The 18,325-nt window shown below is 38.1% G+C and overlaps 1 protein-coding gene across 1 annotated transcript in view; it reads left to right on the top strand.

Annotated features, from left to right (window-relative positions):
- ARHGEF38 (Rho guanine nucleotide exchange factor 38) overlaps positions 1–18,325 on the top strand; it is a 135,764-nt gene that overhangs the window by 54,197 nt on the left and 63,242 nt on the right. Inside the window, exon 3 of the mRNA XM_047799214.1 lies at positions 12,125–12,248. Within this exon, the coding sequence (XP_047655170.1) occupies positions 12,125–12,248 (124 nt within the window). The remainder of the gene's footprint in view (positions 1–12,124; positions 12,249–18,325) is intronic.

Below are 18,325 nucleotides of genomic sequence, written 5' to 3'. Positions count from 1 at the left end.
GTCCAGAAATTGTCCTGAACTAAGTGGATTCAAGATGTTCATTTCTCATAGACATGCCTTATTTATGCAAAAAATCACCATACACCATTCATAAGATATTCTATAATACCAATCTCAAAATTCAATGTACATGCACCATAGTCTTACAAAATCAGTCCCCACATTGGGGAGGACTTGTAAAGCGTATACCCAGTTCCTCTATCTTTTCTACAACTGCATGTGAATTGACAATTATTTCAAAATAAGAAGTTTAATAAAAATTATAATGCCCTTATTTTTTTCTTTTTCTCTCTTCCTTTATCTCTTTAACTACATTATTCTTTTAAACTCACATGTACAATTTTATATGCAAGGATAAAAACTTTTTCTATGGCTCTACCTTGTTTATGCTGCCAAACTTCCAGTTAATTCTCTTTTTATTGTGATTTCAGAGAAGTAGAGACTACACTTTTAGTATAAGAGTACACATTAAGTTATTTAGAAGAATCTTTATAGTGTATAATAATCTCTTGTATTTCTTAGCTCTTTCTCATGCTATGTTTAGAATACCAGAAATCCTTTTAGATTGTAAAACAAATGGAGGAAAGAACCCACCAAGTTCTCTCTCCACTTCCACCTCCCGCTCAATCTAGTCCCTTCACCTGTAGAGCCCAGCAGTTCCTGTGATAAGACTTCTTGGTCACAGGGCTTCACAGAATGAGTGCAGAGATAAAAGTGAGGATGATAATATGAAAACCAAAGCTGACCTAAAAGTCAGAAAACCCAGCAATTTATTTTAATTGCTACATTAAATACAAATCTGAGATAAATCAAATCAATTCCTGCTAACTACAGTTGAGATGCTGGGAGAAATGGCTCTGAAGAAAAGTATTTGAATTTCTGATTCTGCTCTGTACTGGTTTTTCTGAGTTGATGTGCTAACCTTAAAATATTGTACTCTTGCTGCAATATGCTTAAAACAAGAATCCATGTATTCTTCAATCCTCTAAAAGTATTGATTTTCATGGTCACTAAGATCACACCACAGGGAAGAATCCCATGATCTATATGGCCAGGTTAGAACTCCAGGTTTTTTCAAGTCAAAGACAATGTTCACCATCTGTGTGGACTCTCAACATTTATTACGTAATCTGGGCCATTGTTCCTCCATTACAATGTCAAATAATTGATGTCACATTAGAGAATTCAAAAAATCCCAATGAAGTTTTCCTTACTTTTTAAAAAAGTTTTGTTTATCAGATTGGAAAAGGCTACTAGTTGTGAAATATTAATTTTAAGAATAAAAATTAGGTAAGTTAAGGATGCTGCCAAGTCCAAAGTGATTGTATAAATGTGTAATATCTAACGGGCCACTCTCTCAAGTACTGACATTGAGTTGTCACTGTTCACACTCCCATTTTCCCTGGGAGGGACCTTTCTGTTTCGTCATCTTGGAAGACAGTTTGCTGTCAGATTGGATTCAGGTTTAGTTAGATATGGAATTTAACATCAATGGTCTAGTAGGTGAAACTTCTCTATATGGGTGAGAAAATCTCTTATCTTTGCTTATTCAGAAAGCCTCTGCTCAAAAAAATAACAGATTTTTAAAAATCTTTGTATTACAGTTTTCTGATGAAAACTCTCCCCCATGTTGTTACATTTATAAGCACCTCACATAGCTACATTTTAGAGCAACTTCAGTTTTCTCTAATTTTTATAATCTATAGTCCAGATCAAAGCCTGCTGAGCCAAGTGAGGAGATAATTGAAGGTATTTTCCATTCCAGGGCAGGGATTGGAAAGCTCAAAATTGAAAAAGAGAGATGTGATAACACAATTATGTTTTAATATCTAGAATAGTCATCCCTTCAGCCTGGGTAAAATGATCTTGTGCTCATCATCTCACTTCTCAGAGCTGAGATGCACAAACCACTATTTTAATTTGCTTTTATTTGTAAAAAGAAGCAGCAAAATTTCAGTGGCTGTGATTATTATACTGATGCTATAAACCTCTCTAATGAGATGCCAGAGGTGTGGGGCAACTTTACACAGACATTGATGAACTGAGCTCTGCATATCAGCACAGGGCCATGAATTCTGGACTCTAAAATACTAGGTCAGAAAGGAAGCACATACTGAGGGAACACATATTTATTAATAAGCACTTATTTAAGGCCCTTTAGATACAGACAAGGTTGATGACTATGTGAGTTAATTAATAATTAATTTTAGGCCACATGGAATACATAAAGTGAAACTCATGTGAAACTCATTCTTTGCCATTAAAAAACTAGGAATCTCTTAGTTAGAGGTGACAACACTCAAAGCTCTGAAAAGATCACTTGTAATGCAAAATAATAATTGATGAATGCAGACAATAAATGTAGTTGGAGTTCACAGAAGGGGCAGATCACTTCCAGACAGATTAAGTAGGCCATATTTCATGGAGGATGTAATGTTTCAGTTGAATATGCAAATTAAAAGATTAAATGTTTGTCAAGTATCGATTGCATGCAATGCCCTTGGTTGAATTGTGCGTGGAAATCAAGGAAATTTATGTCACAGTCCTGTCCTAAAAGCGTTTATACTCTGGTCAGGAAGATGGCTCATAAACACATAAAAAGCCAAATAACAATCAAAGATATATTTCAAGACGATGTTAGCAATGATCACGACAGAAGGCACTTGGTGATTAGTTCTGCTAATTACTTATGCGGCAAACACTTGGTCTAGGCATTAGCGGAAGGATGTGTTCCCTTCTAAGACCTGTTGCCAGCCTTTGACAGAGAAGCTTTCTCTTTCTGTGTCTGGGGCTCCACATACACCTGGTTCCCCCCTCCTATTCCAACCGCTCAGGCTGGTGGATCATTAACTGTAGACACTGGAATAGCTCAGGGCTCAGTCTGCAGCTGTCTCTCTCTCTTATTTATTCTTTGTGCCTGCACCCACATCCTGTGGGAGTTCCAGCCCAGGGATCAAACTCATGCTACAGCAGCAACCCAAGTCACAGCAGTGACAATCCCAGATCTATCACAGGCTGTCTCACCAGGGAACTCCCTCTTCCCCTTTTTTGTCTCAGTTCACTCTGTAGAGGATCTGATGTGGTTTCATGCCTTTAAATCCCATCCACATCTCGATGGTTGACAAGTTTATATTTCCAGGCTGGGACATTTTCCCTCAAGGCTTTCTTTGCTGACATCTAGCTCACCACTCAAACCTCTCTGCAATTATTTACACGGCATCTCAAATTTAGCACGTCAAAATGGGATTCCTCATTTTCCCCTTCAAATTTGCTCCTCTTGCAGTCTTTCTTACCTCAGGAAATGGACACTCCATTCTTCCAGTTGCCTGGGCAAAAATCCTGGAGTCATTCTTGACATGTTCCCTCAAGTCCTCTATCAAATTTACCAGCAAATTCTAGTAGCTCTGCCTTCAAAATGTATCCAGAATTATCTGCTATAATGGAAAAAAATAAAAATCATAAAAAAAAACTTATCCAGAATTAGACTACTTCTCACCTCCTCCTTTACTTCCACTCTGATTCAAGAACCTATTAATAACCACCTGGATTACTATACCCACCTCCCAACTCATCTCTCTTTTCCAAGAAGCCAGAGTGGAAACTGGATCTAAACAAAGGAATGAAAGTGTTCCCATTGTGGCTTAAGGGTAACAACCCCAACTAGGATCCATGGGGATACAGGTTTAGTCCCTGGCCTCACTCAGTGGGTTAAGGATCCGGCATTGCCATGAGCTGTGCTATGGGCCAGCAGCCGCAGCTCCAATTCAACTCCTAACCTGGGAACTTCCATATGCTGTACATGTGGCCCTAAAAAGCAAACAAACAAACAAAACCCCAAAACTAAAACAACAAAACCTTACTGAATCTTCAGCTCAGGAGGGCTACTCCTAGTGGTGCTATTTGTCCTCTGAGTACTTTATATAAAATTCTAAGTAGGAAAGGATGGAACCTGGAGACCACCTCCAGCCCCGACCTGGTCACTCTTTCCTGGCTGTTGCTGAGTTGAGGCCAATATGAGAAACAAAGGCAGGGACCCTTGGTCAGCTCTCTAACTTTTATCCAAGGACGTCAACATAAGCACCTTACTTTTCTATTATTAGTCTAGGTTTGGGATGAACGCTTTCTTTCTTTCTTTCCTTTCCTTTTCATTCATTTTCTTTCTTTCTTTTTCTTTTTTTGTTTTTTTTTGCTTTTTAGGGCCGCTCTCACAGCATATGGAGGTTACCAGGCTAGGGGTCTAATTGAAGGTGAGGCTGCCGGCCTACATGACAGCCACAACACAGGATTCAAGTGGAGTCTGCGACCTACACCACAGCTCATGGCAACGCCAAATCCTTAACCCACTGAGCAAGGCCAGGGATCGAACTGGCAACCTCATGATTGCTGGTTGGATTCATTTCCGCTGCACTACAACGGGAACTCCATGGGATGAACTTTTCCACTCTCTTCCTTCTTCAGAGGCCTCAGAAACTTCTTAGATTTGACCACAATCTCTGGTCTGGACATCAGTCACCTCCTTTGGCTCTGCTCTTCCTCTTGCACCTGCTGAAAATTCTGTCTCAGGGTCCTCACCTTCCTTTCTGCAAAGGAATTGACATCCCTGCACTAATACAGGCCTGTCCCCATTAGTGTCTCCTGGCCTGGAAGGTTTCCGGCCAGTTATCAGGTAACTTGGGCATTTAGCTGCAAGATTAGTAAAAAGACTTGCTGTCTAGCTGTGATGTTGATTCCACTTGGAGGTTGACTGCAATTAGCCAGGTTAGAATCTAGTGTCACAGCAGGAAACTTCACATTTACAAATCAGTAGTTTTGAGAAACCTGATGAAATAATGACCAGTTTACCCTGAAAAGCTTTGTAGTCTGGAATTCAACTGTCTGAGTAAATGCCATAGTAATTAGATAATTATCCTAACCCTGTGGTTGCCAGGGCCTTCTGCCAACATCCTCTTTTCCCACTTGCTGCAATTTCTGTCTCACAAGCCTTCCCTTCTCAGTTGCAGCACTTAAATATAAATCTTGACCCAGTTTTTCCCTCTCAGGACATCCCCACTGGGTCTCCACTTCTTAGAGGGCTTTTTTTTTGAGGGGGCACAACAGTAGCATATGGAGGTTCCCAGGCTAGGGGTCAAATTGGAGCTATAGCTGCTGGCCTACACCACAGTCATAGCAATGCCAAATCCAAGCCAGGTCTGCAACCTACACCACAGCTCAAGGCAACACTGGATCCTTAACCCACTGAGCAGGCCCAGGGATTGAACCCATGTCCTCATGGACACTATGTCAGGTTCATTACCTCTGAGCCACAATGAGAACTCCTGTCAGTGCTCACTTTTAAAGGTCTGCACAATACCTAAGAATGTTTGGTTATTCCTCTCTGTGACCAGGTTAAGGCTGAGTGTCCCAAGGCTCATTAAACAAAGAACCATAAACAGGGATTTCCCAAGTGAAAACCATGAGGGAAGTGTAGTCTTTGTCAGCAAATCTTCCAGGTATACTAAGAGCAAAAATGAGGATGACAGCTTGTCTTTGTAGATAAAATTAAGCAGAAAATTACAAAATATCCACTTAATGTGATATTTTGAACAACCAGATGAGATGATTTTAAATTTTTTTTCTTCAAACCACTTTTGATCTCCTCATACTTGTTATCCAGAGTCCAGTAAAGAACATGTACTGATGACTCCCACAGAGAAAAGAGATCATTTGAATTGTAGTGATTCAATTCAATTCAAATTGTCAAACACTTATCAAGTAACTAGGTATGAGCCTTGCACTGTATTAGGCACAGTGGGTTATTTAAATAACTCACAAAGGGAAAGTAAGCTGGTACAACCACTATGGAGATCAATATGGAGCTACCTCAGAAATCTATACATAGAACTACCATATGACCCAGCAATCCCACTCTTGGGTATATATCCAGACAAAACTTTCCTTAAATAAGACACATGCACCCACATGTTCATTGCAGCTCTATTCACAATAGCCAAGACATGGAGACAACCCAAATGTCCATTAACAGATGATTGGATTCGGAAGATGTGGTATATATACACAATGGAATACTACTCAGCCATTAAAAAGAATGACATAATGCCATTTGCAGCAACATGGATGGAACTAGAGACTTTCACACTAAGTGAAGTAATTCAGAAAGAGAAAGACAAATACCATATGATATCCTTATATCTGTAATATAATATACAGCACAAATGAACCTTTCCACAGAAAAGAAAATCATGGACTTGCAGAATAGCCTTGTGGTTGACAAGGGGGAGGGGGAGGGGGAGGGAGTGGGGTGGTTGCGGAGCTTGGGATTAATAGACACAAACTATTGTCTTTGGAATGGATTAGCAATGAGATCCTGCTGTGTAGCACTGGGAACTTTGTCTAGTCACTTATGCTGGAGCATGATAATGTGCAAAAATAGAATGTGTACATGTATGTGTAACTGGGTCACCATGCTACACAGTAGAAAAAAATTGTATTGGGAAATAACTATTAAAAAATAATAAAGAAGCTAAAATACTTGGTGAGAAAAATAAATAAATAAATAAATAAATAAATAAATAACTCACAAAGACAAATGTCATGGAAGAACTCACATTTTTTCCATAAAGACAGATAAATTAATAAATATAATTATATATACATAAATCCCACATATGTGATATATATAATATCATAGGCTTCAATATAGGCATTAAGTAATACAGAACAAGAGTCATGGAAGCATGGGAGAGGGAGAGGTTAATTCCAACCAAGGGAGTAGGAAAGTGAGATTCTGGCTAGAAGTAAAGAGAAGTGTATTAGTCCCCTATTGGTTATAGGTAACAAATAAAATTCCAACTACCTTGAATTTTAAAAAGCAGTTTATCACTTTCTGTCATCAAGATGCCTTGCTCTAGGCAAGGGAGACCCAGAAGCTAACATGACAGTGTCAGGCTTAGCTTCTCTCTCTGGGCTGACTTTACAACAGTCAAGTTCTCCACAAAGACAACTGCTGAAGACAGAAACTTACATACTTAGGGCTGACAATCCAGTCCCTTCTATTTCCCAACAACCACTTACTAAAAAAATCAGTGAAGGGGAGTTCCCTTCGTGGCTTGGTGGTTTACTATCCCGACAAATATCCATGAGGATGCTGGTTCAATCTCTGGCCTTGCTCAGTGGGTTAAGGATCCAGCATTGCTGTGAGCTGTGGTGTAAGTCACAGATGTGGCTCAGATCCTGAGTTGCTGGCTGTAGTGTGGGCTGGCAGCTGCAGCTCTGATTCAGCCCCTAGCCTGGGAGCCTCCATATGCCTCAGGCACAGACCTAAAAAGACAAAAAAAAAAAAAATCGGTGAAGATTTTCATTGGCTCTGCCTAAGAACCTGCCATCCTAGGCCAATTGCTGTGGTCAGCTGGGTCACACGCCCACTGTAGCGCAGGAGAGGGGGAGCAGGCACCAGGACTGACAATTCCACCAGATCAGTTAGAGCAGGGTTGCTGTGACTTCTCCCCAAAAAGCAGCAGAAAGGACAGAGAGATGCGCAAAACTACTGGACAAATAGTACCATTACCATATTCCACTTTAGCTGGGTAGAATGTTGTAAAGTAATAGGAGGGCAAAGCATTTGAGAGCTTGGGCTAGGATTTGGGTGTGGGGGGAAAATGCAAGGAAAGCTTTGCAAACAGTGAATATAAGATGCTTATGGCAACAAAGTAATTCTATACCAGTGATTATAGTCTCCGAATTGATAATATTTTATAAGTGTGTTTTCTTTTACTTAGACGTGTATGCCTGGGGAGTTTTGCATACATGCAACTGTAAGTTCAGCAATTACTTAAATGCAATGGAAACTTGCTATCTAAGGTGTATCCTCTGAATATTTTTGTGAAGCAAAGAATTATATTGTCACTCAAAATACTGAACTTTAATTTTTCTGTTTTGTATGTTTGAGTTATTAAATATTGACTTTGCCCAGATAATATATACCTAGACTAAGTCTTTTTACAAAAAAATGAACTTTATTTTATTTAAAAAATAATTCAACCTAAGCTATGGAGCATTGCGCATTTCTAGTAAACAATTAATAAATGTATATAAATACTTCCTTCCATTTACACCAATAATTATAAAATTGTCTGCCGGTTTTAAAAGCCTGGACTAGATAATTCTTTGCTCCTTGGCAAAGCAGTGACTGAATGTGAATTCATTTTATGATTCATAGAATCCCCATGGGCCTGTGGTGATACAGGTGATTGAAACTAGGCCAATTGATGTTTTTAATCCTTTCTGTCCTTCAAAAAGGAAAGAAATCAAAACCTATGTTTTTGTTACTTAGTATTTGTTGCATTGAGTGAGGTAAGATTATAGATAGAATACAAAATTAGATCCTTGCTAAATGAATTAAAATCTAAATTAGCCAGACATGCAGGATTCTGACCTTGAAAAATAAATTGTAGAAGTGACAACTTACTGAAAAACCCAGGAATAAGCCCAAAAAAGCCAAACAGAGATGGCAAAGTATTCTGTTTTTAGTAATTGTTGATAATGGACTAAAAGGTCAATTTCCAGTTTCAGCTCTGTCTTGAAGTTCATAATTCTGGGCTTGGTATCTCTCTTCACTCTGCATCAGTTTCCCTATCTTCAAACTGGTTCCTATTTTACAGAGAAATTGGAATGATGTATGAAATAACAAATATGAAGCACTATAATTTCCTCAGAATGAAGTTTCCACAATAAAATGAAATAATAATGGGGTATATTATATGAAATTCTTGCACATAAAGCAAATAAATTAGGGATGAAACTTTAGAGGAATTCATCTCACAATATGATTCTTCAAAAAAAATTAAAGTAGCACACCTAAAATAAGTCAATTTACAGAAAAATTTGATTCATACATAACTTCGTAAAACATGGTTTGCACCATGCAAAGTTACACTTCTGTGCTGTAATTAATAACCAATACGTGTAGAAAAAGTAATGTGTTATAATCTGTGGTACTCAGAAATATATGACATTTGAGCCATTCAATATTATGATTAGGATTTCCCATTGTGGCTCAGTAGGTTAAGAATCCGACAGTAATCCACGAGGCTGTAGGTTCGATACTTGGCCTCACTCAGTGGGTTAAGGATCTGGCATTGCCGTGAACTATGGAGTAGGTCACAGATACAGCTCAAGTCTGGCATTGCTATGGCTGTGGTGTAGGCCGGTAGCTGCAGCTTCGATTTGATCCATAGCCTGGGGGCTTCCATATGCTGCAGATGCGCCTCAGGAAAAAAAAAAAAAAAAAAAAGCAACCCCCCCAAACAAAAAACAAAACAAAATTATGCTTAACAAAAAGAGCACTATAACAGTTATCTGTCTTTGAGATATTTTGTATAATACTAAATACACTTTCTAACGTAGAAGTTAAAAGTTTTGAAAACCTACATATCTCAGGCTGAAGGCCATGTGTGCCTTATCCTGTTAGAGTGAGCACTTAACAAAGAAACATTTCCTGCGATTCTGGGCTAAAGACCCTAAGAGTTTGTAACGATTTCATTATTACTAATGAAGTATGGAGACAGATAATTTCAGAATACATTTAAAAATTGAAAAGTTGTGTAACTCTACATGGAAATAAACCCACCTCATGCAATCACACAGAATTTGCTTACAAATGAGGCTGGGGGTTTTCTTGAGGACCAGACTGATGATAGGAAGGCGGGGATAGGAAGGTGACTTAAAGATCCAGCCAGACTATATTGCATTAGAAGTAACTGACATATTCACAAAATTTTTAATAAGGTGCAATGTGAAATATTGCTTCCATATTTAATAATAGAACATCCTGATCAAAATAATAGCCATGTCCGAAAGGGGAAACACCATCAAGAATGGCGTCAATGTTAAAAAATGATGGGATAGGAGTTCCCTTCATGGCTCAGCAGTTAACAAACATGACTAGGATCCATGAGGTTATCGGTTTCCATCCCTAGGCTTGCCTGGTGAGTTAAGGATCTGGCATTGCTGAGCTGTGGTGTAGGTCAAAGATGAAGCTCAGATCCTGCGTTGCTGGGGCTGTGGAATAGGCTGTAGATGCCATTTAACCCCTAGCCTGGGAACTTCCATGTGCCTTGGGTGCAGCCCCAAAAAGGAAAAAAAAAAAGGATAAAAAATGAAGACTTGTCTTCCTCCTCCCCACTAAGTAGACTTAACACACTTGAAGAAAATGATGCTAAGAGCATAAAAAAGAAGTTGCAGTTATTAGCCTTCATCTCCAGAAATCTTCCCGATCTGTCTCCTATCTTCTATTCCTTGTTCCCAACTTCTCTTAATTTCTTAGCCCTTTTTTTCTGATTCCTAGTTGAATTCCTTGTCTCTCTCTCATCCCTAATTTTGCCAACTTCATTTGGGACCTGTAACTCTGCTTTTCCTCTTTGAAGCTTTCCATGACTTGATTATTGATGACTTGGTTATCCACTTATGACCTCATGCACAATAAGCCACACATAAAAGGCACCTGCTCCTATTCCCTGTAGTAGCCTGGGGGAGCCTGGACCGAGCTGTTCATGACCCAGCTAGAGACTGGTTATGAAAGGAGATCTGACTCAAGCTCAAGAGAACGAGCTTGAGTAAGATCCAGCAAACTCGGGGCACAGATCTCACCATACCCTTCTTAAACAGCTTAGGGTAGTTGGCCATCTGTCGACTAATCATTCAATGCCTGTGACAGAATTTGACCTCTATTACAATTATTGGCATAGAACTTCAGGAATTATTTAGCAAAAGGATTGATGAATGAATAAATAAATTCTTATATAAAGTGTTGCCGAAACTTGGCCTCTGTCTACTAATGCCTTAAAGACTGCACCCCCCACTGGGAAGAAGTGCGGGGAGTTTTATCATAAAAAGGAGGAAAACAGGTTTTCAGATAGGAATCAGGATTGGGACAAACATGCATTCCTCTTTCTTTGGGGGCATCTTAGTCATCAAAGGTGGTGTCAGGGGATCTTGGCATGATCACGATGGTCATGATGTTATTGCCTAGAATAACAGTACTTGCAAAAACAGCATATTGATCAGATATTAGAACAAACCAAGAAAGTGCCTGAAAACATCTTTATCCTACAGGCAGTTGTGCTCAGGGTGCCTAATCTTTAGCTTATGGGTGATTGTGTTTAGGGTACCATCAAGCCAGGGAGAAGGACAAGGAAGAACTCTAAACTGCTCGGTTTTAACGTACTCATTTCTACAAGGAATATAACTTTTAAGTGTTTAAGATGCCCATATTATTATGTGTATCCATTGAGAGGGACCCAGTTTCTTGCCCCAAGGCTGTACTATTGTTTTTTGCCTGTTCCTCTCTTGTCTTTGTATCTCCTTCCTTCCCTGATCAGCAAGGGTCTGAACCTGTCCCTAGGCACTCAGGGAAGGCTCTGGAGGCTGAATGAGGCCCATTTCCTAAAAACAAGAATTGGGGAACATAGAAAGGCTTTTGTGCCCAGGAGCCTCACAGGGCCCTGCTCAGTTACATAAGTACCAGCTACAAGATCCAGAAAGGATTACACTGGGTTTTGAGGGTATGCATGAAGTTATAAAATATGATGAATCTTTGATTAGTAGAACATGTTTGGTGAAGACTTCCATTCACAATTCTTCTAAGAAAAAAAAGCAGGAAACAACTCAGCAAATTTACTTGTCATCATTTTGAAAACATCTGTGGTTTAAAACAGCTTTGAAAATAGTCACTTGCCTAGAGTAAGGTCTGACTTCTGCTGCGTAAGCAGTAAAGTGTTCTAAATTCACACACTCTAATACATACCCTCATAGAGGGTTAATAAAACATCAACTAAGTGGTCCAAATCTTCTTCACACTCTGATTCTTACAGGAACATAGATGTACACTCAACTTATTAAAACTCCATCAAAATAAAGAAAAAGACAGAGGTAACAGATGCACCATCCCAATTTCTCACATGAAAAACTACACCTTTGCTCTGGAAATCCCAAATAAGAACGTTTACAGAAACGGTTGATGGAAGCAGCATGGGCTAGCATCTAAAACTCTTGCTGTTGAGCAGGAGAAAACATCCTAAATGCTATGTGTCTCGCTCCATCAGCTGGTGCTGTGTTTGTGTTTCTTCAGATCGATCGGCTGGATGTGGATAGCTTATTTAGCAACATTGAATCCGTGCATCAGATATCAGCCAAGCTGCTGTCATTGTTGGAAGAGGCCACAACAGACGTGGAACCGGCCATGCAAGTAATCGGTATGTTTATTCTCCTCTCCAGTTCAGCGATACAACAGGAAATAATATTTTAATAGCCTCCCTTTGCTTTGGTTTTATGTTTCTGACTCACCAAGCTTCCCAGGAGATATATAAATGCTAAACCCATTTTCAGGCTCATTGTAATTACACAAACTTGGTATTTATTTTCAAATGGGTTTATATCCATTTGCTAAAGTCCCTCAGTAGCACTAAGCACACCATTTGCTTTTTAATTTCCAATCTTTCAACCTCTTTGCCTTCCAGATGTTCCCTCATTTGGTTTTATGGCTAACACTTATTTGATTCTTAAAGAATTAAACATTTAAATACTTTAATAGTTGTACTGATTTTTGTCACAATGCTTTTAGATCTTATGCCTAGAAATCCATTGATTTTTGGATTGTAACTTTTTGCACAGAAAGTTTACATGATTATTAAAAACGCTTAACAGCTACTTTTTCCATCCTTTTCCTTTTTTTGGTCTATATTATTTGCTTTCCAAATATGTTTCTACTCTCATACAGGCATAGATTATTTTCTTACTCTGATAAGATTTTGCAGAAAATACAGAGAGATCACCAGAAAAGTGTCAAGTCTAATTTTTGTTCTATTTTCTCATTGGCCATTTATTTATTTATTCACCCAAATGAATAGCTATTAAGCAGCAGCATGTGCAATGATTCTTGGGAGTTTCAAAGGGAATACTGTGCTGTGAACTCCTTGAAAGCAGTTGCCACATTCAGGATATCACATACACAGGGCCGTGAAGGCTAAGAATTCTTTAAAATGTGTTGTAATCATTTTTCCATTTGTATAATATAAAGTGCAAGATAGGCTCATTACAAAATATTAAGACGATTCGGGAATACACAGAGTAATTCACCCTTCCAGGGTGACTAACATCCCCTTTGATTATGGATCCTTTCTTTGAGACACTCACAGAGTCACCAACACACACATCTTATACCTTTTGTGTGTGTGTGTGTGTGTGTGTGTGTGTGTGTGTGTGTTTAGAGTCACACCCTCAGCATATGGAGGTTCCCAGGCTAGAGGTCAAATTGGATTTGTAACCAATGGCCTAAGCCACAGCCACAGCCACAGCAATGCCAGATCCAAGCCGCATCTGCAACCTATACCATAGCTCACGGCCAGATCCTTAACCCACTGAGGGAGGCCAGGGATCGAACCTGCGTTCTCATGGATGCTAATCAGATTCATTTCTGCTGAGCCACCATGGGAATGCCTCACATCTTATATCTTTATTCATCCTCATTATGTTTTTGTTAATGGGAATCAGAATATAAAAATGGCATGAAATTGCTTTTGCTTAGTATTTAAAAAAAACACAAAGTTTAATAAGCAAGGCTGATCTTATGCAAAGGTGAAATGACTGGGCTATTTGCAGTATTTTACATACCAAGAGGCCAGCCCACTCAAAAAGATTCTGCCACAGATAAGTTTAAATTCAGTCATTTCCTGTGATTAAATGTGCTAAATGTGTGTGTCCCTCCAAAATGTGTATGTTAAAGCCCTAACCCCCAACAGGATGGTATTAGGAGGTGAGCCCTTTGGGAAGTAATTTAGGTTTAGATGAAGTAGTGAGGGGGTTGACCCATGATGGAAATAGTGTCCTTATAAGGAGAGAAAGAGAAACCAGAGTGCCTTCTCCACCATGTGAGGAAGACAGCCACCCGCGAGCTGGGAAAGTATGCCTCTCCAGGAACCGAATCTGCGGGCACCCTGATCTTGGACTTTCGAGTCTCCAGAACTGTGAGAAATGAATGTCTGTTGCTTAAGCCACCCGATCTATGTCATTTTGTTATGGCAGCCCAAGCTGACTAATACAGTTTCCAGTACATTGTAAAAGTATTTTCCAAAGGAAGGACTTTATTCATTATCACTTTAGTGTGGATTCATTGGCCATTCATTTACTTATTCACTCAATGATTACTTATTAAGCAGCACATGCAATGATTAAGGTGTTGTGTGGCATTGGTGGGTATCAAAAGATGAAAGAGATCATCTGGGTCCTTCAAAAGCTGGCAAATAGCCCCTTGAATGGAAGATAATTGCCTGATACAACAACAGAGTATTTTCTACACTATTGCAGAACTTCAGGGGTTAAAGAGAATATTTCTAGATGGGGTAGCAGAGAAGAATTCTTGAAGGTGTTGCCTGGGATTAAAGGTACAGGTCAGATTTCAGCAAGTAGGGTGCAGGTTGGGAAGACTAAGTGGAAGTAACAGCATGAACAAAACCATGCATACAAGTGCCAGTTGTGTTTAGGAAATGGTGAGTGACTATGAGAAGCTGGAGTGAAGGATTCGTGTAAGGGAGGATTGAAAAATGAATCTAAGTATAGAAAGAGGGACAGGCTGTACTTGGAATCAAGTTTGGAATTTACTCTGCAGGCAATGAGGAGCCATTAAAGGATTTCTCAGCAAGGATTTTTCCTTTCCCTGGAGAAAGGCAACTATGGTAGTTATGAAGAGAATGGATCGAAGGAGAAAATGAGTCCTAGAGCAATAAATATGTCATAGATAATTTAGCCATATGGTAATAAGCATCTAGGCTAAGGTAGATACTGTGAGAATAGAAAATTGGGGTCAGATTCAAGAGAATTGGGGAAAAAAGCATAAGCAAAATACAGGCATTGTTTGCATTTTCTGGAGTCAAAACAATTCCAGGTTTAAAGAGTCACACATCCTGGTTTACCTAGAACATCCTAGTTTTACCTATTGTTCAAGCATTCAGTCCAGTTTAGCATTTGTCCTGGATTTTCTCCTTTTTAAAGGACAGTCATTATTAATAGTTGCATCACAAGAGATTTGGTAAGCCACCTATATCATACTTCAATTTCTGACATGGCCTCTCGTGGTAGAGCACAAGAGGCAGGTGCATTTGACAGAGTTCTCACATGGTAAACACTGAAAGAGAGCCCATCTCTTCTTTTCCAACCTTTTATAGTCTTTATACTTACATTTTCCTTTGAAGTACAGCATATGGGATATTGACTGATAAGATGATGACGTTTGGACATGAGCAGCTAGTAACAGCTAACTTCTTCCTGCTCTGAGGGTGGTAGGAGATGTATTTGATGACACAAATCCTGCTGTCAATGGTGTAGCAGCTAGTCGTGTCATGACCCATGCTGGGTGGCTCATGCCATGACTGGTGGTAGCAGGAAGACACCAGGATGACATTCAATGGGTTTAGTAGGAATTAAAGATTCATTGTAGGAGACCTATGTATGGGAAGCAGAGGATGAACTGTCGTGATACCGAATATCTAGATACTATTGCTACAGTGGTTTGGTTATTTATTCTATGATATAAGTCTATCACCTTTTTATTGCTTAGTTATGCTATTTTATTTTGAAATAAAGTCTCTCAAAAATAAGGTTTTAATTCATACATGTTTAATAAAAATTAAGTATTGGTTTTCTGTTTCTCAAAAAAGTTGATGGTTAACAAACATATAACATATAAAAATATCATTTACCATTGGGTCTTTAATCCTGTCACTGCCCCATAAGACAATCAGAAGACAGAAATCTGCTGAAAAAGCAGCAACATCTACATCAAAAGCTAGTCATTATTTTGAAAATATCATGCCTATTATTTAAAAAATTGAGTTGCCCCTCAGTATCCAGAGGAAATGGTTCCAGGACCCTCTTGGCTATCAAAATCCTCAGATGCTCAAGTCCCTCATATAAATGGCACAGTATTTGCATCTAATCTTTGTACATCCTCCCATATACTTACACCCTCTCTAAACTACGTATAATACCTAATACAATTTAAGTACTATATAAATTGTTGCTTATGCTTGAAAGTTCAAGTTTTGCTTTTTGGAACTTTCTGGGTTTGGTTTTTTTTTTCCTGAATATTTTCAACTGGAGGTTGGTTGAATCTATGGATTTGGAATATATAGATATGGAGGGCCAACTGTGCTTAGTATGTGGGATTTGGCATTTGCTATCCATGCTTTTGTTCATGCTGCTACTTCCACTTGGAATCATCTTCCCAATCTAAACCCCACTTGTTGAAGTCTGACCTATACCTTTAAGCCTAAGTGCATGTGGTTTAACACATGCAGCTACAAAAGTGTTTCCATATCACTCCATGCAGCATGGTTTCACTGAGGTCAAATGAAAGTTAATTATCCTAAGTTAATTTCTCTCCTTTTTAATTCCTAGTTTCTTTGGGCTTGTGAGAAATGTGAAGCAATGACTATTAATGAATTGATACCGTTAGCAAAAGAGTATTGCAAACAGTTAAGTTATGACAGTTTTATGACAGTGTGAACAGATGAATTAAAAAGAATATCAATTTATTCCAATAATGATTCAAAAGTGTCTAATCCCATTCAGAGAATCCAAGAAACCTTTTGGAAGCTTATTGTTGGTCAAAGGTGAATTTTCTGACTGTACTCTAAATAATGCTACTGTAACTTTAAAAATCAAACCTGTGAATGTAAATTATAATATTAACACATTTTGGTGGAGCATCACAGTAAAATATGCTTTTACTAAAGTAAGAAATCTATGGAGCAGAAATGTGCTTGGGATTGACTGGAGTGCATATATAATAAAGCTGTGATAGTCTATTAACTGAAATAGTAACTGTAGTAAAATTCACATATAGTTTTACATATACAAAATTAGAATGAAATACATGTGATATTTGGAGGGTAAAGTTGATTGTTAATTTAAAAACAATCTTATGCATGACCGTGAACAATTTTTTGCTGCTGGTCACGAATCAGCTTTTAGAAATTGCATTTCATTCAAAATCAGTTAGAAGCCCTTAGTTAAGATATTCAATAAACAGAAGGAAAAAGTAACATCACCTTTTTAATCTTTACAATTGTAATTATTGAAAACAAAATTGCAAATGAGAAGATAACTGAAATTTATTCCTATGAAAACAAGGAATTAGCCAAAAAAAGTAAACACTGAGTGTTCATACTGTATAAAAGTTTTAATTCTGAAATTTTAAAATTGTGTTTTGGAAGACTTGACTTATGAAAAGAAGCTTTTGACAGAGCTCCTATTGAATAGGATAAAGTTATATACTGTACCAGATTTTATAATATCTATATTTTGAAAAATATTCAAAAATCCTAAATCAAAACAATTTATTTCATGAGCTTTATTTTATAAAAGGAGAGAAAAGAATCAAAATAGAGGCAAAAAAAATCAATAGCTTTGAAAATATTTCAGCTCAATAATTTGTACATTTTAATATAGAGTCAGATAATCAGAATTTTAATATCTTTCATGTAAGAGAATTTTCTTTGAGCTTATTAGATGCCTCTGTCCTAGGAAGAGAGTATTTTCACAATTAGAAACATTATCTTTACATATCTGAGCAGCAAAATAAATAATGCTACTATTGGATTTTAGTACATAGAATAAAATAAATATCAGAGTCCATACTGATATAAATAAATGAAGAGAAAGGAAATCTCTTCCTTACAGTAAATTTTAAAAAATTTATTTTTTTTCTTTTTAATTTTTTTTTTTAATCTTTTTGCCTTTTCTAGGGCTGCTCCCTTGGCACATGGCGGTTCCCAGGCTAGGGGTCTAATCAGAGCTGTAGCTGCTTTCTACTTTTCTGTGGAAAGTTTCATTTGTGCCGTATATTAGATTCCAGATATAAGTGATATCATATGGTATTTGTCTTTTTCTTTCTTTCTGACTTCAGTCAGTATGAGAGTCTCTAGTTCCATCCATGTTGCTGCAAATGGCATTATGTCATTCTTTTTTATGGACAAGAAGTATTCCATTTCGTGTATATACCACATCTTCCAAATCCAATCATCTGTTGATGGACATTTGGGTTGATTCCATGTCTTGGCTATTGTGAATAGTGCTGCAATGAACATGTGGGTGCATGTGTCTTTTTAAGGAAAGTTTTAACCAAATATATGCCCAAGAGTGGGATTGCTGGGTCATATGGTAGTTCTATGTATGGTCTTCTAAGATAATTCCATACTGTTCTCCATAGTGGCTGTACCAGCTTACATTCCCACCAACAATGTAGGAGAATTCCCTTTTTTCCACACCCCCTCTA

The sequence above is a fragment of the Phacochoerus africanus genome, chromosome 10, assembly GCF_016906955.1.
Source record: "Phacochoerus africanus isolate WHEZ1 chromosome 10, ROS_Pafr_v1, whole genome shotgun sequence".
NCBI classification, from domain to species: Eukaryota; Metazoa; Chordata; class Mammalia; order Artiodactyla; family Suidae; genus Phacochoerus; species Phacochoerus africanus.
The sequence above is the reverse complement of the archived record's forward strand: the minus strand, read 5'-3'. Positions and strand labels throughout refer to the sequence as shown.